This window comes from Camponotus floridanus, unplaced genomic scaffold (genome assembly GCF_003227725.1).
Source record: "Camponotus floridanus strain SB8 unplaced genomic scaffold, Cflo_v7.5 scaffold130, whole genome shotgun sequence".
Lineage (NCBI taxonomy): Eukaryota > Metazoa > Arthropoda > Insecta > Hymenoptera > Formicidae > Camponotus > Camponotus floridanus.
Window position 1 is genome coordinate 199,368 of NW_020229249.1, and position 24,580 is coordinate 223,947.

Sequence of the window (24,580 nt, forward strand, 5' to 3'; positions counted from 1 at the left end):
ATATATATATATACAGAGTGTCCCAAAAGTCTGGACACAGTCGAATATCTCACATAGAATGCATTTTAGAACAAAACGCTTTAGACAAAAGTTGTAAGGATTAAAAAGATATATTTAACTGTAATATCCATTTGACATTGAGTGACGTCGCCAAACTTAGGGCAAGGTCAACTTGAATTTTTTAAATGGAACTCCCTATTTTTTATTGCATATTTTTGTAGCTTACTTCGAGAGCTTTCCAAAACACTATAATAAAGTATTTCTTCATTGAATACTTTTCAAGTTACGAGGTTTGAAGTAATTTTTAATTTTACATAAACCATAAAATATCTAGTAAAAAATTCATTTTTGGATTATTTTACCTTAATACTTTTATGTACAAAATAATGAGAGGAATCAATTGGTGTAAAGTACATACAGTTGTTTCGAAGAAAAAATATGGAATTGTTAATTGTAAATTACATATTTTTTCTTAGAAACAACTATGTGTTTTCTTTACACCAATTGATTCCTCTCATTAATTTGTACATAAAAGTATGAAGGTAAGATAATCGAAAAATGAATGGTTTACTAGATATTTTATGGTTTATGTAAAATTAAGAAATTATTTCAACCCTCATAACTCGCAAAGTACTTAATAAAAATGAACATTATTATAGTGTTTTGGAAAGCTCTTGAATTAAGCTATAAGAATATGCAATAAAATGTAGGGGGTGTCATTTAAAAAAGTCAATGTGACCTTGACCTGACCTTGACGACGCCATCCAAGGTCAAACTGATAGAATCAGTATATAGATCTTCTTAAACCCTACAACTTTTGTTGGAAACACTTTTCTGTAAAACGTATATTTTCCGAGATATTTAGGGGTTTCCACACTTTTGGTAGACCCTGTATATACATATATATATATATTGCGACGATTTTTTTCAATTGTAATTCAAAATGAATCGCGACACTCCTCAAGATGTTGGACGGGAGCGTGCGCGGGGGAGCGAAAACGCCGTCAAAAACGATAACGGAATGATTATACTCGCGTGCGGAGGAACAGGGATGGAGGACGTCCTCGCGCGAGCCGCGGCGAAGCGGAGACCGTATCGATATATCGAAAAGCTGGGCGCCAGATGCGGTCTTTCACGCATCAGTTTTCGCGAAAAGCCGAAAGACGTTAAAAGAAAACGATAGCCTGCTTCGCCGCGGGCCGACTAGCTCGCCTAACGGTAAAGGGGAGGGGTTATTAGGGAAAGTTAATTGATTATGCGAGTCTTCGCGAAATTAACGGATGACAGACGAACGACAAGCGACAACCAAGCGAGACGAATACTTAAATAAATTATGCGATTTGAACAAAAAAAAAATAACAAGTTTATTACTAGAAAAATAAAGTAACACTTCGAGTGAATAATTAACAAATCAATAACATGCCTTGAATCAGTTTTGAACAATGCCTCAGCAAACAATAATAAACGATAATTGAACTGAAATTAACCATTCCTGACAAAGATATTAGTTCGCTATTAATTCCCCGAAAAACGAGAACGAATTATACAAATCAAGAAACGACGGTCCACAATACATTCGGACGAAATACGAAAGCGAAAAAGACAATATAATTGATCCTGGCACGAAAATTGCGACGGTATTCTGAACAAAGATCTGCTCGAATCGACAACGAGAATGAGAGCGCTAATACAACCGGGTTATTTATCCGAGCCCGTTTTTATGGCCGGAGTTCGCAGGACAGAGCGAGGCTTTACGGAATAATAAGAATTTTCGGCACAAAATATTCGCGGATCTCATTCAAATGAGAGCATAATTTCTATAGCCCGATCTACAACTGATCGCAACGAAATTTTCCCCGCTACTTCCTAATTCGCGAAACAAATCGGCAGCTTAATAGTTCGACAACATAATTAACCGAAAATACGGGATAATTTTTCGAAGACGGATCATATATGCGATAGGCGAACGATACTCTTAACTTGCATTAGCCGACGGTACACGGAGAATTTTTTCCGCCGATATCTCGCCCTTTTCTTCCGCGCTACTCGCTCAATTTTACTCTCTATACTCTGGCGATTATCTCACACCACACTCTATAAATCCGGCAGACGCTACATATTATGTATTACGCGCCATGCGATAGCGTAATAAGCGCGACAAAGACGCCCATATTCTGTTATCCTTTATTACGCTCTTTTCGGCGGCGTAATAAGCGCGACAATGACGCAAATACTTTCGCGCTCACTCTACTATGAAATATCAAACACGCTCAGACGCACTCTTACAATTAACGATGACATACACGCAATCAGACATCCAAAAATCGCCCGGAGATGCGTCCCGGGATATTCTACGCGGCGACAACAGCGGTACGACAACCCATGCGGTATTCGCTTTCACGATCCTTCGCGCACGCGGTCGATATTCGCCGGTCGATAGCTTCGCATAAAGAACACCCGAAACCCGGAGAGAGACGAACGTTGCCTTATCAATTTATCGCCGACGTTACAATGGTCCTTCCTCGGTCGCTTGCCTCCGGTCGCCCGACAAATTCACGAAATATCACCGTCTCGGCAAACGGCTCGAGCAGTCGCGAAACACGAAAAAGATGGCGACGGCGGCAGAACGGCCGGCACGCGGACGAAATCGCGTACGTGGCTTACACGAAAAGATGGGCAACCTCACCGATAACACTTCCTCCTGCTGAGGTGGTCCTCGGCCTCGTCCTCTGCTCGGTCTCTCAATATCAGCGACACACACAAAAAGGGTCTCACGCGACAATCAAAACGATAAGACTATCAAGCAAGCGTCCGCACCAGAATGATCCTGGGATCTCGCGGCCCGGGGTCGATAGCGGCGTCAATGACCGCTTAGTGGGGTGCGCAGCCCCGCGGCCAATCAGGATACGGCACGCGAGAGGTCCTAGCGCCTCGCGAGATCCGCGGCGCTTTTAGCGCTTCACGCGCAATTAATTCAATTTGAATTATATAATCGCTGTCGCGGGCCCCGGTACAAGGGCCCGTTGGAGGCTCCGCTGTCGTTTGTCCTCCTCGGAGGGTAGCGTTGCTCGGACTTCCGTCCTCCTTCCTGGGACGCAAGCGGATTCCCCTGGTATCGTCCTTTCAAGCGCTATTATCTCCTCCGTTCGCTGTCGTTAAGCGTCTTGCTGCAATCTTCCTTGATGGGCTTCCGGTCCTCCGGATCCTCTCCGGCGAGGTGCCCGTTGTCGTTTATTACAAACAAAGAAACATATCGATATAATTAATAAAATGATTACAAAATACGATATCGCTCGTCTCTCCGGGGAGTTTCCGAGAACGCTCTCTCGAGGTTGATTCTGGCGCGGCCGCTCGGCCCGCGTCCCGTAAAATCTCGAAGCGGATGGACGCTTTAAAGGACGGCAACGTCACAATATATATATATATATATATATATATATATATATATTTATAATTAAAAATATTTATGAATTGATTTGATTTAACAAATTTCAATAAAATTGTAATTATTTAATACATTTCATGAAAGACATAACAGAAAGATTATAGATATATTGGCCGGTATTCATAGTTCGATCGTACATTTAAGATTATCTTAAGAACTTATTCCACCAATCAATAGCTGCATTGTAGCTATTTGATTGATTGAATGAGTTCTTAAGATGATCTTAAATATAAGACCGAACTATGAATACCTATTATAGAATAATTTTATTAAAAATTTCCTGAAGTTTGTTCGTCTCGTCAATAAGTATTAGCTGTTATTATAATTCGAATCTTGACACTCTACATAATAATTTCGCCAATGATAGTAATGGGTATTCAATTATATTTCTTGTAAATTTTCAATTAAGTCATTGCTCTATTTCAAAACATTCTGAATGTTTTGTGCAGTGTTTAAGCGTTGAAGAGAATACGTCTATGCTCCGAGATGTAGGAGTTACCTGATCTGAAGTACTGTCGAGGGACCGCCATCTTGGTACTGTGACTAGTGCGACGTATATTTGAGTGCTTCCGCAGAATTTTATTAATCAGCCCATTTCTGGGCTACCTCGAGCCTAAGTTTTAGTCTCATTTGCTTTGATACTTGTGTGCCTCCTCTGGACGCGAAAAATTTTTGGCGGCCCTATAAAGTTTGAGCAAATATTATCACTCGACTCTTCTGGACGTTATCACGCCTTTGTCTCGAGCCTCGGCCATTGTGCCGCTGGCCTTCCGCCAATTCCTTTCCTTCACCTCTTCCTCCTGGAGAGAGGATTTCATCCACGCAACAGTCGAAGATTTTTACTGAATTCTTACTGCCTGTAAGTACACTTAGTCTTGCATTTACTACCGAAAATGTCTATTAAAATGGACTTAGAAGACCCTGAAATGTCCGCTGCTCTTGCGTCATTAATCTCAGAGTCCGGACCCGCAGCTACTTCCCATACGAAAATCTTAGGCAAGAGGCCTAACGATCAAGAATCTTCGTCATCTTCTAATAAAATATCGCGATCAAACACAGAGAGCAGCATTCCGTCTCACCAGCCATCGATTTCTGGATCCGTTACATCTCTAACGGATACTATCAGGAACAATAGATATTCCTCTAATAACGCAGGGCCATTCGATGTCCACGTGCAGCGGATATCTAATCCCAAAGCACAACTTCATCCCGTACAAGTAGGAAGAGCAGCTTGCGAGCTAAACATTGATGACATCCTCGAAATTAAAAAAGTGGGATTTTCCAAAGCTTCTATTTTTTTCAAATCAAGAGAAGCCGCAAACGCTCTTGTTAGTGAGAGAAAGCTATCCTCAAAAGATCTGGAAGCTTTTATCCCCCCATTTCGCATCTCAAGGAAAGGCATCATACGACATGTGCCACTTGAGCTCACAGAACAGGAAATTATAGATAACATTATCAGTCCCTTCAAAGTGGTTGCAGCTAACAGACTGAATCGTAGAATTTCTACGCCTTCTCAATCTGACTCTGCACATGATTCAAACTCAGGAGCTTCTTATTCTTCATCCTACACTGTAGCGCTCTCCTTCGAAGGACAAAAAATCCCTAAACACATATACATGTTTCATGTTAGTTATCCGGTGTCTCCTTATGTTGCCAGAGCCTCACGATGCAACAATTGTTTTAGATTTGGACATATCAAAATCAACTGCAAGAGCCAACCTCGTTGTAAGCATTGCGCAGAAAAAGGCCACATCTTTTCAGAAGAAGACTGCCTTCAGAAACGTCAACTTCCCAAGTGTGTTAACTGCTTGGGGGAACATCGTGCGGACTCACTATCCTGTCCCGAATTCATTCTGCAACAAGAAATAAGGAAGTACGCAGCCTACAGGAATATTTCCCTTATTGACGCCAAAGAGATCTTCAAAGGTAACAGAACTCCCCCCTCCTTCTCCTCCTCTTCTGAGGACTTTCCCTCACTAAACTCTCCCCGCTTTTCTATCCACCCTTCTAATCATACTTCACATGCCTATTCCGCTCCGCTTGATCTTACTTCACCTCACCTCTCCTATGCTCAAGCTGCGAATCTCCCTTCTCTTACTAACCCTCCTTCTCCTTCTCTTTATCCTCCAGTCCGTAATAAGTCCACTGTTCCTAAATTTCCTGCCTCCTCCCTTCCCCATCCTCACTCAAATAAATACATGAAACACAAGCATCCTCAGACTCCTTCCCCCCCTTATTATCCTCCGCGTTGCAATCCCTCTGTTTCATTTTCGGCATCCCCTCCCTTTACTACAACCCCCCCCCTCATTCACTCATCCAAATCTTCCCCTACTCTTAACCCTCCTCTCTCAGATCCCCCTATTCCTCCCCAAGATGCCCTCAAGCACGTTATCCGCCTTATTATGGAACTTTTACCCTTACTCTCCTCTTCTAATCTATCTGAATTTGTCCCTTCTATCATACATTTTATTCGTAATCTCCCTACTAGTTCTGACAATCCCTCCTCTCCCCCTTCCACATAACATGAATCGCACAACCTCTCATAATGATCTCACCCTGCTACAATGGAACTGCCATGGTATTCTTAATAAAATTGACTTCCTTTCTCACGTCTGTAAGCAATTCGACATCCTTGCGCTGTCCGAAACATGGCTCTCTCCAGATAAAACTTTTTCTCTTAAAGATTTTCATATCCTTCGGAGAGACGGTCCTTCTAATAAATCAGGCGGTGTTCTCCTCGCCATTAAAAATACGATTCCTTTCACAAAGCTTAACTCTTTATTTTATCTAGACGATTCCCTTGAGACGGTGGGAGCGAAAATTTCCTCTTTACATTTCGATTTATCTATCATCTCGCTCTATAGACACCCCTCAAATTCTCCTTCCTTTACTTGGGAAAATCTTTTTGATTCTATTCCATCTCCTGGCCATATCGTCATAACAGGCGATTTTAATGCTCACCATGTCTCTTGGGGTTGTAATCATAATAACACTGTGGGCATCTCCCTGTCAAACTCTTCCCAAGAATTTTCTCTCTTCCCTATCAATGACGGTACCCCTACTTACATCTCATACTCTGTTCATTCCTCCTCTGTAATCGATTTAACTTTTGTCTCCTCGAGTTTAACTCCCTTCTGCACTTGGAACTCCTTTGACGACACGATGGGTAGTGATCATATACCAACCATAATATCTCTCAATCTACCTTTTCAATCTCGCTCCTTCTTTTCTCATAAACTTCCTTCTTCTAAGATTGGTCGCAAGACTCTCTCTGCCGCTTTCTCGCTTTCTTTCTCTTCTCTTTCGGAAAGTATTGATCTAGCCTCTTCTCCATCTGAAAAATATGACACCTTTTGCAGCTTTTTAGTCGATACTATAAACTCTTTACTTCCAGCAAGCAAATCTTCCAATCTCACTTCACCTCAGCATCAACAAAAAAATTCCTCGATTACCAAATCTCATCCGTCTCACTTCACTCGCCCTCCTGCACCTTGGTGGAACGACCAATGTTCTCGAGCTGTTGAACTCAGAAAAAAGGCGCTCCGTGCCTTTCGTGGAAATCCCTCTAGTTCAAATTACCTTAACCTCAAAAAACAGGAAGCTTCCACAAGAAAAATCCTTCGTCAATCAAAACGCATGGGCTGGAGGGCCTTCTGTGAGTCTATTACTACCTCTACCAGTATCTCCACATTGTGGCGATTTGTTAGAAGATTCAAGAACAGATTCCTTAATACTATCCCCTCTCCCTCTCCCTTTTCAAATGACATCTCACCTGAAATATCTGATCTTATTAATTCTATCTCCCCTCCTTCATGTCTTCATAAGCTTTCTCTTACTCACCTCTTTTCGAACTACTATTACTCTTGTCGCATCTTTGATTCTCCCTTTCAGCTCGACGAACTCCATCATGTCATCTCCGCTCTCAAAAATAAATCCTCTTCTCCCGGAATAGATCAGATAGATTATTTTACGCTTTCTTGCCTTCCCACATCTTACCTCTCAATTTTTCTCACTATTCTAAACAGCCTCTTTTTCACGGGAGAATTCCCCGATTCATGGACTCATTCACTGATTTTTCTAATTCCAAAATCTTCGCCAGGAAAATTTCGCCCTATATCACTCACCTCTTGTTGTCTCAAAATTATGGAAAAGCTTATCCTCCTCAGATTCGACTGGTGGATGGAAAGGTACGAAAAACTACCCTCCTCTCAATTTGGCTTTCGTAAATTTAGATCTTGTCAAGACAACCTTTCTATACTTACTACAGAAATACATACCAGCTTCATCCGAGGCACCTTCACCGCATGCCTTTTCTTAGACCTTTCCAACGCTTTTGATGACGTCATTCCTTCTATACTCATCTCTGACCTTATAGATCTTGGTATGCCTCCGACTCTATGCCAATTTGTTCACTCACTTATCCACTTTCGCAGATTACAATTCGTAATCAACAGCGAGCTCTCAGATACTCGCTACTCCTACAAAGGAGTTCCACAAGGCTCTATCCTAAGCCCTATCCTCTTTAACATCTATATATCTAAATTGCGTAAACACATAGGCGAAGACTGTGAGATAGTACAATTCGCCGACGATATTGCTATCTTTGTTAGCTCTCCCCAGGTAGATAAAGCTCTTAACGAACTTGAATCTTCCGCGAACAAAGCTATTAAACATCTCACTGGTAGAGGACTCACAGCATCCCCGTCTAAAACCTCTCTAGTTATATTCACCAAAAAACATATAAATCCATTCGCTTTTTCCATCAAGCTCGGTAGTCACACGGTGGAATCAACCGATTCCCATAAATTTCTCGGTATTACCCTTGACTTTCGCCTCTCTGGCCGCAATCACATTCTTTCTCTCTCTACCCGGTGTTCCAAGCTCCTGAATATCCTCAACATGCTGAGAGGTACCTGGTGGGGGGGTGCACCTTCATCTCTTTTAAACATCTACAAAGCTTTAATAAGGGGATCTATGGAATACGGATGCCTTACTTTTCCTTACAATAATCACTCTCTCATGCGTCATTTAGAGTGTATTCAATTGCGCGCACTGCGTTCTTGCTTGGGGCTCCGCAAAACCACACCGACTAACATCGTCCTTGCGGAAGCTGGTGAGGGCCCCATAAGATTTCGTTTCGAATTTCTCACCTCTAAATACATTTTAAAATCATTTGCTCTTGATTCTCATCCGCTCATCGACAAACTTTTTGCTCTTCTTTGGTATACACGTAGATCCCGCAAACGCAATCCTTCCGAAAAATTTATTTTATTCAAAGCCTTTAATGTCTATCTTCGACTCAAAATCTACATCTCAAAATTTGATTATCCAGCAGTTTACTCTATAAGTTATGATTCTCTTATATTTTTCCCTTCTGTCATCATCACGCCTCCTTCTGAAGTAGAGAAAATCAAAAATGCACCCATCCCCCAGATACCCTTTATGGAAATCTACAATACATTAATATCCTCTTCCACCTGTTTTTTTACCGATGCCTCTAAAAATAAATCCGACGACTATGTCGGTTTTGCAATCTACTCTCCCTCTCCTCATTTACAACTACTCTACAAAACTCAGTCTTATTCATCCATCTTTACTGGTGAAGCTCTTGCTATCCTCTATACTCTCGAATACATCTCACTTCATTCTATCAAAAATTCCGTCATCTTCACCGATTCCAAATCTGTTACCGAAGCTCTTCTTTCTGTCAATTTGGCGCATTCCTACAACTATGTAATTTTTGCCATCAAACAAAGACTCTACGATTTAAAAGCAAAAGGATTGGATAACACTATTGTCTGGATTCCGGCTCACACCGGCATTTTGGGAAATGAAACAGCTGACATTCTGGCGAAAAGAGCCATCTCCTCAGGGAAATTATCTGAAAAGCAACTTCCTTACTCTGACTTCTTTTCTATCCCTCGGAGAAAATACATCGAAAGCTCCTCTCGTCTCCTCAAGACTCAAGGCAGTTTTAAAGGAAAAAAATATTTTGCGTCCTTTAAGGAAATTACATTAAAACCCTGGTTCCATAAACTCAAAATAAACAGAGAAAGTATCGTAACCTGCTGCAGGCTTAGGAGCGACCATTACGCCTTGAACTACAGCCTTAAACGTTGTGAACTCGTTTCAGACTCCCACTGTCAATGCGGCTACATCATTCAAGACGCGGATCATATATTTTGGAACTGCCCGTTATACGCAGCCCACAGGACATCTCTCTTGAACCGACTCTCAAGATTCAAAGGACTATCACGCCCCTACAAGATTTCAGAACTTTTAATTAATCCTCTCTCTGGGGTTATTCATGCCCTAGTTTCCTTCTTAAAAGCTTGCGATTTGCACATCTGAAAAACATCTCCTCTTGGCACACTATCCTCTAATTGACCTCCTATCATTCTCTTACTAATAACCCGTTGTTGGCCAGGATTTCTTGATCGTCACCAGATCAGAAGAGGCCATAAAAACCTAAGAAGAAGAAGAAGCGTTGAAGAAATGTGGATGAAGAAGTCCATCTTTCTAAGTCCATCAATCATTGAAGTGTATAGGAAGCGTATTGGAGTGGTTCGTTCACATTTTATGAAACGTTTAGGAAGGGTAAATGAAGAATTCCTAAAATGTCAATCATTGAAGTGTGCGGGAAGCGTATTGGAGTGTTTGTTCACATTTTATGGAACGTTTAGGAAGTGTAAATGAAGAGTTTCTAAATGTCAATTAATGAAGTGTATGGGAAGCGTATCTGAGTGCTTCGTTCACATTTTATGGAGCGTTTGGGAAACGTAAAGGAAAACATGAAATATTAAAGCGTAAGGGAAACGTAACGGGGAATGTTTTGTACATACTTTATGGAGCGTTCAAGAAATATGCATGAAGATTTAAAATCGCGAAGAGTTAATGGGAAGTCAATGAAACTTTTAAGAAGCGTTTATTCTGCTCGTTTATGCTTCTTTGACACTTCGAGAAGCGTTTAATTTTCTCCAGGTTATATGTTTGTTATCTTATTACACATTACAGTGTATTTAAAAAAATTTTAATTAAATTTTATTGAAGATAATTATTTGAAATTTCTAAGACTTAGCTATTTCTTTTTACAAAATTTAGCTTATTTATTATCATCAAATATTTTTTCTTATTTAAATGCAAAATCTTTTATCAGTCTTCTGTGGAAAACGAAACAATTTACAGTTCTATAATTTGAAATTACATTTTTTATATGCTTATCTGTCGAATATAATGCTTATCTGTCTAATATCATTTTCTTCACATTATCGTCTATTTTGATTCACGAAAAACACTTGCAACAATCGAAAACCAGTCGCCGGCCGCGAACGGAAAGCGTCGAGAAAGCACACAATTTTCGCGAATTGCCGAAAATCTTGTGATTTTTTTGAAACTACAATTTTATCGAAACTTTAGATTCTTAAAATCGGATTACGCGTCAATTTACGATAATATTTTTAAAAAGATTTTCCAAACTTTTTTAAAAACATTTTTGAAAGAGTATTTAAAAGTATCTGCTACTGGTTATTGTGATGTTTTTCAGTATATAAATTGTAAATTAATATTTATACAGGTAATGAAATTTACTTAAGTGGTCTCCAGCATCAGAAAGGCAGAATTTCAGATGTGCAGATCGTTTTAATAAAGAAGATTTTATAAACCATACAAAATTACGTATTAAAAAAAACGCCATGGAGCCAAGAGATGCCGGGATTTGTCACCTTATCGAAGATAATACAGAAAATATTAAGCGATAATTGTTTCTAAGAAAAAATATGTAATTTGCAATTAACAATTCCATATTTTTTCTTAAAAACAACTGTATGTTTTCTTTACACCAATTGATTCCTCTCATTATTTTATACATAAATGTATTAAGGTAAGATAATCGAAAAATGAATATTTTACAAGATATTTTACGGTTTATGTAAAATTAAAAAATTATTTCAAGCCTCATAACTCTAAAAGTACTCAATGAAAAAATACTTAATTATAGTGTTTTGGAAAGCTTTCGAGATAAGCTACAAGAATATGCAATGAAAAATAGTAGGTTCCATTCAAGAAAATGAAGGTGATCTTTACATGATCTTCAAATGACTATCCAAGGTCAAATTTTTGCCACCATCTTCTGTCCCCCTCGAAGTCAAGCAACTATTATTTGAAACATTTTGTTGTACATTCAAAAATAAAAAAGTTACTGGGGTGAGTAACTTAAAATGGCTTACCCTGTATACATATGTACAGACACACACACATGTATATATACAGGATGGGGAAAAAGTATGGAAGCAAACAATTATTTCCGAAACTATTCATTTCTCGACAAAATGTCTTAGACATAATTTTTATGGTATGAAAAGATGTATTATGTGGCATAGACGGCATGACCTTGAAATGACCCTTACGAGCTGCATATAAATAACGTAAAAAATTTCAAATGGAACTCGTCAGTTTTTGTTACAGATTCTTGTAGCTGATGTTGAAACGTTTACAAAACACTGCATATGAGCCCCATTCCCTTAAAAACACTTCCAGTTACGAAACAATTGTGATAATTCGTATCGACGAAATTGAAAATAGACAGATAGAAATAGAAATAGACTACTTTTTTAAGGATAAAATAAATGATAATAATAAATAAGGTAGCGATGATCAAGAAATCAAAAAAATTCTATGAATACTCATAGACAGTGTATCATATGACAACAGGTACAATTACATGTTATTAGTGGACGCAACTGAACGTCATGATGCGAAATCAGTAAGCAATGTCAATGTGCATACAAATTGTTTGTATCACAATTGTTTCGTAACTGGGAGTGTTTTTAAGGGAATGGGGCTCATATGCAGTGTTTTGTAAACGTTTCGACATCAGCTACAAGAATCTGTAACAAAAACTGACGAGTTCCATTTGAAATTTTTTACGTTATTTGTATGCAGCTCGTAAGGGTCATTTCAAGGTCATGCCGTCTATGCCACATAATACATCTTTTCATACCATAAAAATTATGTCTAAGACATTTTGTCGAGAAATGAATAGTTTCGGAAATAATTGTTTGCTTCCATACTTTTTCCCCACCCTGTATATATATATATATATATATATATATATATATATATATACATATATGTACATATATATACATATATATACATATATATACATACGTACGTACGTATGTACGTATGTACGTACTCTATAAGCACACAATATTCCTAGGATATTGTATAAATATTATTAACTATTAATAATATTTATACAATATTTTAGAAAGATTGTGTCTTATAGGGTATGTACGTAGGTACGTACGTATGTACATACGTAGGTATGTATGTATTTATGTATAAACATTTTTAATGTTTTATTTTTATGTAAAATTATCAGATAAATCCAAAATGTCTACGTATCTTCTTCAATTGACTAGGCATGCGTTCCATACAAAATTCTTCATATTTTGTACGATAAAGTATATGATAAAGTGCCATTTATATTTTTCATATAATTCCTATTTACAAAAAGATATTGATTGCTCTGTATTATATTATAATAATTTAAAATGTAATCTTTCATAAATTTTATAGAAAATATAGAATTAATAAGATATTTAGTCTTACAGCTCTATATCACGTATTATTTTTTTTTTTACGTATTAAATACAATTATGTTAAGAAGGAAGGATATACGAGATTACTCAAAATCACATGAAAAACTATTGATTAATAAACGAGCAGCTTTAATGACAATTACAACAGCACTTTGTAAAAATAGACATGCAGCAAAATATATTGCAGTATTAGAAAATGTTGATACTGTTCATAAAGAATTATTTAAAGATAATGGATTATCGACTTCAATAATTCAAAATAATGATATTGATAGAGAGCGATTGATGACATTACAAACTACACATTCTATATGTAACAAGTGTTACAACGAGACATACATTTCTTTTTTCTGATGTACAATTTGATTATGATCCAGAAAATTCTGAGGAATCCTGTAGTGAGGATAAAAATGCTGAAAATAGTATTTGTAATGATATTGCTAATTGGGCAATACATGATGGTACGGCAGTACATGGCAGTACATGATGATACTCATGCTTCTTTGGAACGTTTATTACAAGTCTTGAGAAAATCGAATAGATCCACAATTACCGGCGAAAGCCAATATATTATTGAGAAATCCTACAAACGGTCTAATTAGATCTGTTGAACCAGGTTATTATTGGCATAACGGTTTGAAAACATGTTTAGATAAATTATCTGAAGAAATTAGTTCGGATGAAACTTTGAAAATTCTATATCTTTCTATCATATTGACGGAGTTCCGTTATTCAAATCATCTGGTAGTTCTTTATATCCTATTTTGGGTTCAATTCCTTGTTCTCAACAAATATTTTTAATCGGATGTTATTATGGGTATAAAAAATCTGAAGATTTTAATAATTTTTTAAAAGACTTTGTAGATGAAACAATAGATTTAATTACAACCGGCTATCATTGCCGAGGAAAGACGTATAATATTAAAATTGATAAATTAATTTGTGATGCTCCAGCGAAAGCAGCTGTCTTAAATATGTCGTATACTGGTTACTACCTAGGTAACAAGATGACGTCTAGAGACGTCTTAAAGTTGTCTATGACATCATTAAGACGTTATTAAGACGTCATTTAACGTCATTCTGCTACTAGGGTACAGTTGCACAAAATGTACTGTAAAAGGAGCTAACAAGCTGTATCGAACTTATTTTATGAATACACAAGCAACTTTAAGATCGAATAGAGATTTCTTGATACAAACTCAAGTGGAACATCATAAAGGCATTTCGCTGTTAACATTGATTCGACATTTTGGTCCTATTTCTAATGTACCTCTTGACTACATGCATTTAGTATGCTTAGGAGTTATGCGAAAAATGTTACTATTTTGGCTTTTTGGGAGAAATCATTTGAAACAAACTGCTATCGACACTATTTCTGATGTATTAGATAAAGTAGCTAAGCCTTGTATACCAAAACAGTTTTGCAGAAAACCTCGTTCCTTAGAGTATATTAAATTCTGGAAAGCGACAGAATTCAGACAATTTTTATTATTTACTGGACGTTTTGTTTTGGCTAATATTTTGTCTGACAAGCAATACATAAACTTTTGCATTTAGCTATAAGAATCTTATATTCGCCACAACTAGTATCACATTCCCAGTCAGCAAAGTCTGTTCAAACAAATTTTGTCAATTTCTGCTACAAATTTTTGTCGACAGTATGATTGCAAATTGTATAAAAAATTTGTTATATCAAATAATGATAACAGAATGTCGGCAGAAATGTTACAAAACCTGCTGACATAATTTGATAGCAGAAACTGAACAGGATTTGTTTAAAATTATCATAGCAGATTGGTGGCAGAAATTGAACAAGGTTTGCATGATTCGATAGTTCCTTCACTTACCGCTACGTGAGCTGTTCTTTCTCGTAATTGAATTTCTGTCAGAAATATATATAAAGTCGCGAATATGAATAAAAGACTAAAAATATAGTAATTATCATTTTAATTTCTATCACTTTAATTTCTGATATCTGATACAAGCAAATGAGAGTCAGAATATTAAACTGATTGGAATCAAATGATAAATGGAAAATTATTCATGTACTGCCTATTTGAGGCATAAAGCAAGAATTTAATTCTAAATAAATTACATCTCAAGTTTTACAAGTTTACTTTTATCATTTACTTTATTATTAATTTAATTAAATTGAATTAGTCCTTCGCTATATGAGATATAATTACGATATAACATATTATATATATGTCATTTTCTAAGAAAATTCTAATTAAGGAGGAAAACTACATTAGGAGGCTGATTTTTAAGCTTTTTTGTGAATTTTTTTGAGACGGAAAAAATAATTAGAATTTATTTAAACTTTGAGGTCATTTTATTCATACATATTCTACATCTCAGATTTTTTTCAAGTCGTTTTTGACGGAAATGTCAAAGTTATAAGCTGCCACCCATCGAAAGTCGTCGTCAGAGTCGTTAGTTGCTTGCGTGCAATGTGGAGGTCACAATTTTGATCTGAAAGCAAAACAAAGGTTTTCATACAGTATTAACATGTTTTCTTATTAGGTGAACCAGGTTTCAGCTAAAAACGTTGAAAATTGAATGTTTTACGGGAATTTGAAAAAAAAATCTCAATTTTCAAAGTTTTTTTCAGTTCTTTTTCAAATAAAAAATACACTTTAAATTATGATATCATCCCAAAAGTTGGTTCAATTGATAGATAATTTAATAAATAATAACCACAACTTTGTTTTATAAGGATCGGTCAATAATTTTTTGAGCTAGAGTGCACGCAAGTCGAAAAAAAGTCGTTTCGAGAAAAATGCGTTTGAACAAAAAATTAACCGAAAACTAGAAATTCGAGACAGTAGTAAATTATATAAAGTGCTTACCTTTTAATCTGCGATTCCAATAGCAATCCTTCTTCTTCTTCATAAGCATCATAACAAAACAAGGAATTCACAATCTCACTGGTAGCACTCTGCAGTTTTTTTGCGCTAGCACTTTCATTTTCGGTGAAACTTGTTCCTTTGTTAGAATGCTGATTTCCATGGAATGATCTCTTACGTGGTCTACTAACTCGATAAGTGCTAGAATGGTCATCTTTTAGATGGGAAGACATATTTCTCTTGTAACTTTCAGCACACGCGTGGATGGTCCCATCCGATTCTATCAAAATATATTCAAAATAATGCCGACGCTTCTACACGAGCCCTCTATAGTGAGCATTTACAAACAAAAACATCTGGAAAAATATCCTCCCTTCCCTTCTAATATCCCATAGTACATGTGTCATATTGAGCCAAGTAAGTAAGTAAGGGACAACCTGAGCGACCGCTCCATTCTACCTGCTGTGCGCTCCAGCAGTAAACTGAGGGGCGCTCCCTTTTATACTCATAGTATAGGAAGGACTTCGAATTTTGAAATTTTGGGAACATAATCTTGAATAGTTATACTAACGATTTATGCAATAAAAGAAAAATCGATTTTTTGAACCGTCTAATGTGGTTTGCCCCCTTAACTTGCCGATAATATTGTTATTTAGCATCTGTAATAATCCATTTTGTTGCATTTATATAACATTAATAAAAGTAAGCGCAAATCTTGTGAAGTTTCTGCTGTCAATTTTTCATTAGGTTGCATGCGCAGATTCTGCTCGATTTCTGCTGACAATCTAACATCAAATTGCACGCACAGATCCTGCTCGATTTCTGCTGTCAATCTGTTGTCGGTTTATGCTGACAGATTCTGCTAGCAGAACCCAAGCTTAATGCGGACGCAGTTGATGCCAATCTGCCGCAATATTCTATTTGAATGTGCTCGCATGCTGCTGGCAGACTGCTAACATTTTGCTTACTGGGTTATTATGCTAACCAGTTGTTAAGATTTTTTGTTCGAGATTTCGAAATGATATATGGAGATTATTTAGTATTATACAACGTGCATAATTTCATACATTTGACTGCAGATGCTGAAATCTTCGGTGTTTTGGATAATTTCAGTGCCTTCCAATTTGAAAATTATTTACAACAACTGAAAAAACTAATTAGAAAAGCTTCACAGCGATTGTAGTAGTTATGCAGACGATATCAAGAGATTGATTATGTTTGCCAAGATTATGTTTGTTAGAGTGCAAAAGAAGAATGAAACAAAACAAGTTTCCATTTGTCGTGTAACAAACCAATATACAGAATATTCAAGTGAGGGATTTTGGATGGCAATAATTAATGGAGTGACATATAAAGGAAAAGACAATGCGAACGGCTATTGTCAATTAATAGATAATACTGTAGTGCAAATTGAATATTTTACTCGCGACATTCATAATGATATATTCATCATTGGCAAATACTTTAGAAACCAAGAAGAATTTTTGTCTATCCCAGAAGTTGCTTATATTATTAATGTGTATATCTTTTTCAATATCTCTGAACTTCAATGTTGGTCTGTCAAAAATTTAAGAAGAAAATACATATTATTTCCAAAATTAAATAACTTTATTGGATTTCCTCTTCTACATATAGAAAATAAAGCATTTTCATAAAGAATTCGCATTTCAGATTATATGGTGAGTCTAAAAAATATAAATATTATGTACGTTTCTTGCTCTTTTTCGAAGATACTATGATATTATATAAATAATATTTTAGCGTTTAAATAAATAATTCTTTTATGAATATAATGAATATGATGAATATAATCTAAGGAAATGCAACTATATTGTATAATTGACATAAAATAAGGAAATTGAAATTATAGGATTTGTTTTTTATTTCTGACCTGACTGTACTTTAGAATTTATCTCTTTCTATTCCAATGGAAAAGAAAGATAAATTTTGAACTAATGCGTAACGTTTTGTCCTATTCTATATTTCATTCTTATATTTGTAACAATTTAACTATATTTACAATAATTATGATCAAAATAAAAATTTTATTTTTAAAAATCAAAGCATTTTCTATTTTGAAACTAAAATATTGTAATAACATTAAAAATTTATGCACCCTGTATTGTATGATTATCGTTGCATTGCATGGTATAAATAAATGTACAATATATTTGTAAATTTTGATTTTCATGAAGTTACTAACAATAAGCAGAAAACAAATTAAAGTTATAAAATAAATTTAATTTGTTTCCTGCTTATTGTTAGTAACTTCATGAAAATTAAAATTTACAAATATATTGTACATTTATTTGTACCTCAATGTCTCAAAAAACATTCGTAAAACATTAATTTAAAACATTATTTTGCAGATTATATAATGAAGGAAATAAAAAACTTTGTCATATGTCTGTTTGACACGGGTTTACAACTTGTACTCAAATCGTGCCTAATTCTTTAGAAAATGTAATTTTTCCATCATACAAAACAAAGTCTCGAATAATGAAAGCTGTAAGAAACAAGGAAATTCCACAAGATAATTCACTATGGGACATCTATCAAGTTCTGCGCATCATGAGATCTGATGGTATGCATATTTTTTAAAAAATATGTAATTTTATATAAAAATATTATTAAACTTATAGTATTAAATTTAATAATAATAGTAATATTCAATTTGTAGTATTTTTTCGCGGATATTAGTACATAAAAATTCGGTCGCAAGAGATAATGAAAATTTAATTTTTATGTCATTAATTCTCGTTAATGAATTTTATTTCTAAAGTGTTTATGTATTTTTGAAATAGAAATAATACTTTTCTCTTTTCTTACTAAATTGCATATTGTAAATGTCGACGATTCCAGATTCTTAGAAAATTTTTATTAAAACTATGATACATCATTAGCATTTTTGTGTAATGTTTGTTATGTTGAATGTCTATCGTTTTTCAGTTTTTGAATGGCCCTTTTTGATATTTTTATAAAAAATAATATTTTATGTGCATTATTTTAATCTTATATCAAACATTTCTCTTTGTAATATTTTTGATTTAATATGTATTGCAGATGATTTCGATAAAGCATGGAAAAAATTGCTGAAGGCGCGTTACATATCTGACATCTCATCTGAAGAATCAGATATAGAAAAAGCAAAGAAAAGAGAACGTGTTAAAAAATTGCCAGATGCTAATTTTACATCGTCTGATGGAGGAAACGAAATTCCATTGTTATCTAAATGGAACACATGTACAGTTGTCCAAAAACAAATTCCATGAATACACAATTAGAGGAGGTAAGACATGCAAATATAGGAACAACCGATGGTAATATATGTTTTACTTAAAGAATTTGAACATATTATTTTCTAGAACTGTCTTATTTATTTCAATTAAGTTATAAGAGTTTCTAAAATTTTTTTCAATAAAATCGAAAAAGTTAATCTTATAATCAGTATAACAAATTTACAAGATAGTAAGACTATTGCATATAAAATAATGACAAGCATAAAAATGTTTTAAATTTAAAATAATTTCGCTAATATTTTTCAATGTATATTAATGCTTATAGTCCGACAAAGAAAATATGGAATATCAAACTATTGAGATCGCTGATATTGACATGGATATGAAATTAATATCTGATAATGATAATGCTGATGAAAGTAATGTTATTATACAAAAAGTAAATAGTTTTATGAGTATAATTTTCTAATGAGGATATTATATTTAATGTTTTATCTTATCAATTTTCTGTTTACATAAAACTGATATTTTTTTATTACAGGTGAAATAGAACACAATAGTCAATTTAACGAAGAAATGTACACTAGTGAGAGATTTATTTAAAAATTTATATATAACAATACAAGAAATTTATACATAAATAATATATTTGTTTCAGTTATATATAGTAACTTTTTATAGTTTTAGATATTGTAAAAATTTTGAAAGAACTTACGCATAAAATAATCAGATTAATAATTGAAAATGAGAAAACAATTAAAACTTTAACAGAATTGGATCGTCGATTCAGCTTAGATCAAGAAGTAGAAACAGAAAATAATGAAGATTATTAATAGATTACCTTTAGCCACTGAGGAACATCTTAAAAATGGAGCATTTCTTGTTGGAAAAGAAAAATGAAAAAAAACTGGTAAGTTTAAATATAATAAATGTTAAAAGAAATAGAAAAATTTATCATTATGTGAAAAACCGCTACAAAATTGTAAAAAGTTATTGAGAGAGGCTTATCCTTAGATTATCTATAAAATTCACTTTTCATTTTTGTCAGATTTTTCGATATATTACAAATTAACTTCGCTATATTTAAATTAACATAAGTTCGAAATGTTTTTTTCAGTTGTAGATATTGGAAGAAATTGATGGCTCTACAATAACAAAAATGACTCGCAGAGTTATGAATACTCTGTTCATTTCAAAATTGTGTATGAAATAAAGGAAAAAGAGCACATAAAGGCAATTTTGGTGAATTAAGAATCTGCAAAGTAATAGAAAGTAAGTAATAATAATATTTAATAGCAGGGAATTAATTATATTTATTAATTAATAATTAGTTATAAACATAATATAACGTAATGTACAACAAATGTGTTTGAAAAATTAATTTATTTTACAGAAGCCGTGATAAGAAAAGTTCATAGTAATCAAGTAGAAGTAAAAAAAATTATTGAAAAGTGGCTTATCAGAGCTAAAGATAAAGTTATTCGTAGCGAAACAATACAATGTTCAAGTAACGAACATACATAAAACTTTCTATTTTTGTCGATTTGAGCGATTGAGTGCGAATGATTGTATGATGTGTAGTTATTAGTTAATGAATTGTTATATCTTCAGTTATATTTTCAGATTATGAATTATTATTTTCAGTTATATCTTCAGTTTATTTTGAATCCTTATAGATTTATTTTAGAAATAATTTTTATTATTAAAGAATTATAGAAAAAAGCTTTTCTGTTCGTTATATTCGGCTCGCTTTTCCTGTATATTTTATTTTTCAAGTTTGAGATTATTTGAACTGAAAATTGTATAATTGAATTTTATTTTTTATTTCGAGAAACAGTGTTTTGTGTTTTATATTGTACGTATGTTTTTGAATGTATATTATATATATTTGTAAATAAATGAGCAATATTTATAAAGGAAATATCGTCTAAATAATTTTATGAAACCGTTTTCTTAAATTAATCTTTATGTATAATGTATTGTATCATCATTCTGAATATATATGTGGAATATACGTGAGATATCCTTCGAATGTTTTTTATGAATGTCCTAAGAATATTCCAAATATGGATAAACAATGGAACATTTTGCGTTTATTGGAATATTCCTTGTATTTTCTGTAAATATTTCGGAATGTTTTAGAATATTCTTGGGATGTTTATTTTGGATTTTAGGAATATTTTATGAATATTCCAGGAATATCTAGCGTTTACTGGGTAGGGGCAAATGTACAATTAATTACATGTGACCAAGATGGAGTAAACAGGAAAACTTACAGTTATTAGAAAATTTCTTTATATGAACATTTTTCTCATTAAACAATGAAACTTATTTTGCTTCCTTTGATTGGCCTCATCTTATCAAGCGATTGATTAGCTAGTTGAGATCGCATAAGTATATTTATGTGAATGGCGAAATAATTGTCTTTTTTATGACTTCTTTGCAACGTGGCAATTTGATAGAAAATTAAATACTTCACATTTATTGGGTCACATTACATGTACGCACTTTTATTCAAACAATTTTGAAGCCATGAATGTCAAAAGAGCTTTTCAAATGTTAAGCACGAGATTTGTTGCAGCAATATTGACAGGCCAAAGTAGCGTGTTGAAAAGTAATTGGAATTCATGGAAAGCATTTGCAGATTTTTTTGTAAAATGAATTTGAAGTTTGTAAAATAATAGATGCTATGAATGTATATCATTTCAATAATTAGATAGGAGAAAAAGGACTATTATGAAATGCCAATATAATGATTGAAGAGTTATTAACATCTTTTATTGAATGTATTCGAAGTGGAGTACTTCTTTTAACAAGATGTCGAGACCTCCGTGCTTTGATGAAATGATTACGACTGTACAAGCAATTCTATCAACGTATCGTTCTATCAAACAAAACACAATCCAGAATTCAAACTTGCCACTGCATTGTGTAACCAGAATTCTGTAAAACATACATTCGGAAAAGTTGGAGGACGTGGAGGATTCAACCATAATCCAACTGCCAGAATGGTACGGTTAACATTGCGCCATATTTTATCAAGGGAATATTTATAAAATGGGAAATAATAGAGGCAACGTAATTTTCAAAAAACGTCTTCGTTAACGATGATGATACATTAATAGTCCGTGATGAAATGGAAACAAACAATATTCCATTACAAGAAGAATTTACCTTTGAAATGGATCCAATGGATAATGACGACTATGATAATATCATCGCGATAGCTTTTGAAGAAATTACTAGATATTCTGAATTCCGATAATCTAATGAATATGACCGAGGAGGAAAACTTTAATTCAACATATGAAAGAAATACAATTGCATATTTCGCAGGATACATTACTCGCTACGAAAATACAAAATGCGACAGCTGCCGTCAAACAAATTTAAAAACACCGATGGAAAGATCAAACGAAAATGAAATCTATATTCAACTATATAAGTATGTACACGAAAACGAAGATGAACCTGAAGTAGAATGGCTATCAAGACCAATGGATACATTTTTGAATATTATCGCTCTTCAGCTTAAAATAATAAACTCATATTACAAGAGATATTGGCAAAATGTAAAAAAGAAACTTTTTGAAATTTGTGTAGAGCACGTCCAGTACGCAAAGGAACATTGGTTTAATGTAATTTGCAATTAATAATTCCATATTTTTTCTTAAAAACAACTGTATGTTTTCTTTACACCAATTGATTCCTCTCATTATTTTGTATATAAAAGTATCAAGGTAAGATAATCGAAAAATGAATGGTTTACTAGATATTTTATGGTTTATGTAAAATTAAGAAATTATTTCAAGCTTTATAACTCAAAAAGTACTTAATGAAAAGGTATTTAATTATAGTGTTTTGGAAAGCTCTCGAGATAAGCGATTGGCCGATGCCTCCCACGGGATCACCGCCGCTGAGCCTACCGGATCCGCCGAGGGGATGCTGGAATTGTGGCGCCAGCACCCACTTGGCCAGAACTTGCCCCCGAGAAGAGAGGCGAATTTACTGCTTTCGCTGCGGCACACCGGGGGTAACGGTGAAGAATTGCCCACACTGCCGCTCGGGTTGGTTGGCCCAGGGGCCGTATAAGGAAGGCCGAGGCCACCCAGGTCCGGACCCCCCTCGAGGACGCCGAGCAAGAGGAGTCACCCGCCCACGCCCCTACTAGCGGCTGTCGGAGAGAGCTCTCCCTCTTCTCGCTCTCTATCATGCCTATCTCGCGCTGTCTGTTCCCTTCTCGCTGTCGTCTTCTGAATAGGCTCCTTATGTAAGAATATAGGGAACGAATAAACCTAATTTTCTTTTCCTTCTAGTTTTCGTTTCTAGTTCTGTGTTTTTTTTTCTTTCCCTTTCTTTCTCACAGCTTCACCTCTCAGTTCCCTTGGTTAGCCGTTAGCGTGTCGCGGCGCGATTTCGTCCGCCGGGACCCAGGTCATGGGAACCGCGAACCCCAGCGAGAGACAGCTTCGCGCACCAGGGTCGCGTCTAGCGATAGCTGGTTAATTAGCATTGTTGGCGTCAGTGAGACGTTACCCAATTTCTTTGTGTGTGTCGATATTTTGTGTTTATGTCTTCCTCGGCTCCGGGGAATTTGGTCGCCCGAATGCGTGATAGTACGATTAGTGGCAATGGGTGACCGAAGCCGATACGTTCTCTCTTGGCATGGGGGGGTGTGACGTTGCCGTCCTTTAATAGCGTCCATCCGCCCCGAGATTTTACGGGACGCAGGCCGAGCGGCCGCGCCAGAATCAACCTCGAGAGAGCGTTCTCGGACACTCCCCGGAGAGACGAGCGATATCGTATTTTGTAATGATTTTTACTAATTATATCGATATGTTTCTTTGTTTGTAATAAACGACAACGGGCACCTCGCCGGAGAAGATCCAGCGAACCGGAAGCACAGCAAGGAAGATTGCAGCAAGACGCTTAACGACAGCGAACGAAGGAGATAATAGCGGATGAAAGGACGATACCACGGGTATTTACCCACGTCCCAGGAAGGAGGACGGAAGTCCGATCGACGCTACCCTCCGAGGAGGACAAACGACAGCGGAGCCTCCAACGGGCCCTTGTAACGGGGCCCGCAGCAATAAATCTATAATTCAAATTGAATTAATTACGCGCGAAGCGCTAAAAGCGCCGCGGATCTCGCGAGGCGTTAGGACCTCTCGCGTGCCGTATCCTGATTGGCCGCGGGGCTGCGCACCCCACTAAGCGGTCATTGACGCCGCTATCGACCCCGGGCCGCGAGATCCCAGGATCATTCTGGTGCGGACGCTGAGCGAATAAAGTCGTTTAATTGATTGTCGCGTGAGAACCTTTTGTGTGCTTGTCGCCGCTAGCGAGACCGAATTGAGGACGAGGCCGAGGACCATCCCCTGCAAGAGGAAACGTTGTCGGTGAGGTTGCCCATCCATTGTGTAAGCCACGTACGCGATTTCG

The 24,580-nt window shown here is 35.6% G+C and overlaps 1 protein-coding gene and 2 long non-coding RNA genes across 3 annotated transcripts; all 3 read left to right on the top strand.

The window, feature by feature from the left end:
* Positions 1 to 3,895: 3,895 nt before the first annotated feature.
* On the top strand, positions 3,896 to 10,421 carry LOC105256826 (nucleic-acid-binding protein from mobile element jockey). The gene is made up of 2 exons (XM_025406059.1): positions 3,896 to 5,371; positions 9,579 to 10,421. Exons 1-2 carry the CDS (start codon positions 4,339 to 4,341, stop codon positions 9,794 to 9,796), a joined length of 1,251 nt encoding a protein of 416 aa, XP_025261844.1. The 5' UTR covers positions 3,896 to 4,338; the 3' UTR covers positions 9,797 to 10,421.
* A 7,113-nt stretch (positions 10,422 to 17,534) lies between these two features.
* On the top strand, positions 17,535 to 19,733 carry LOC105256827. Its single transcript, XR_889620.3, has 5 exons — positions 17,535 to 17,575; positions 18,266 to 18,480; positions 18,960 to 19,185; positions 19,461 to 19,574; positions 19,677 to 19,733. It is a non-coding gene; the product is annotated as an uncharacterized LOC105256827 (long non-coding RNA).
* A 76-nt stretch (positions 19,734 to 19,809) lies between these two features.
* On the top strand, positions 19,810 to 20,796 carry LOC105256830. The gene is made up of 3 exons (XR_889621.3): positions 19,810 to 20,045; positions 20,253 to 20,407; positions 20,529 to 20,796. It is a non-coding gene; the product is annotated as an uncharacterized LOC105256830 (long non-coding RNA).
* Positions 20,797 to 24,580: the final 3,784 nt, after the last annotated feature.

Bases quoted from the DNA above. Each gene is read 5' to 3' on its own strand.
- LOC105256826 (XM_025406059.1), top strand. From the start codon at position 4,339: ATGTCTATTAAAATGGACTTAGAAGACCCTGAAATGTCCGCTGCTCTT. The intron at 5,372-9,578 runs GTAACAGAACTC...AACTCGTTTCAG, and splicing joins CGCCAAAGAGATCTTCAAAG to ACTCCCACTGTCAATGCGGC.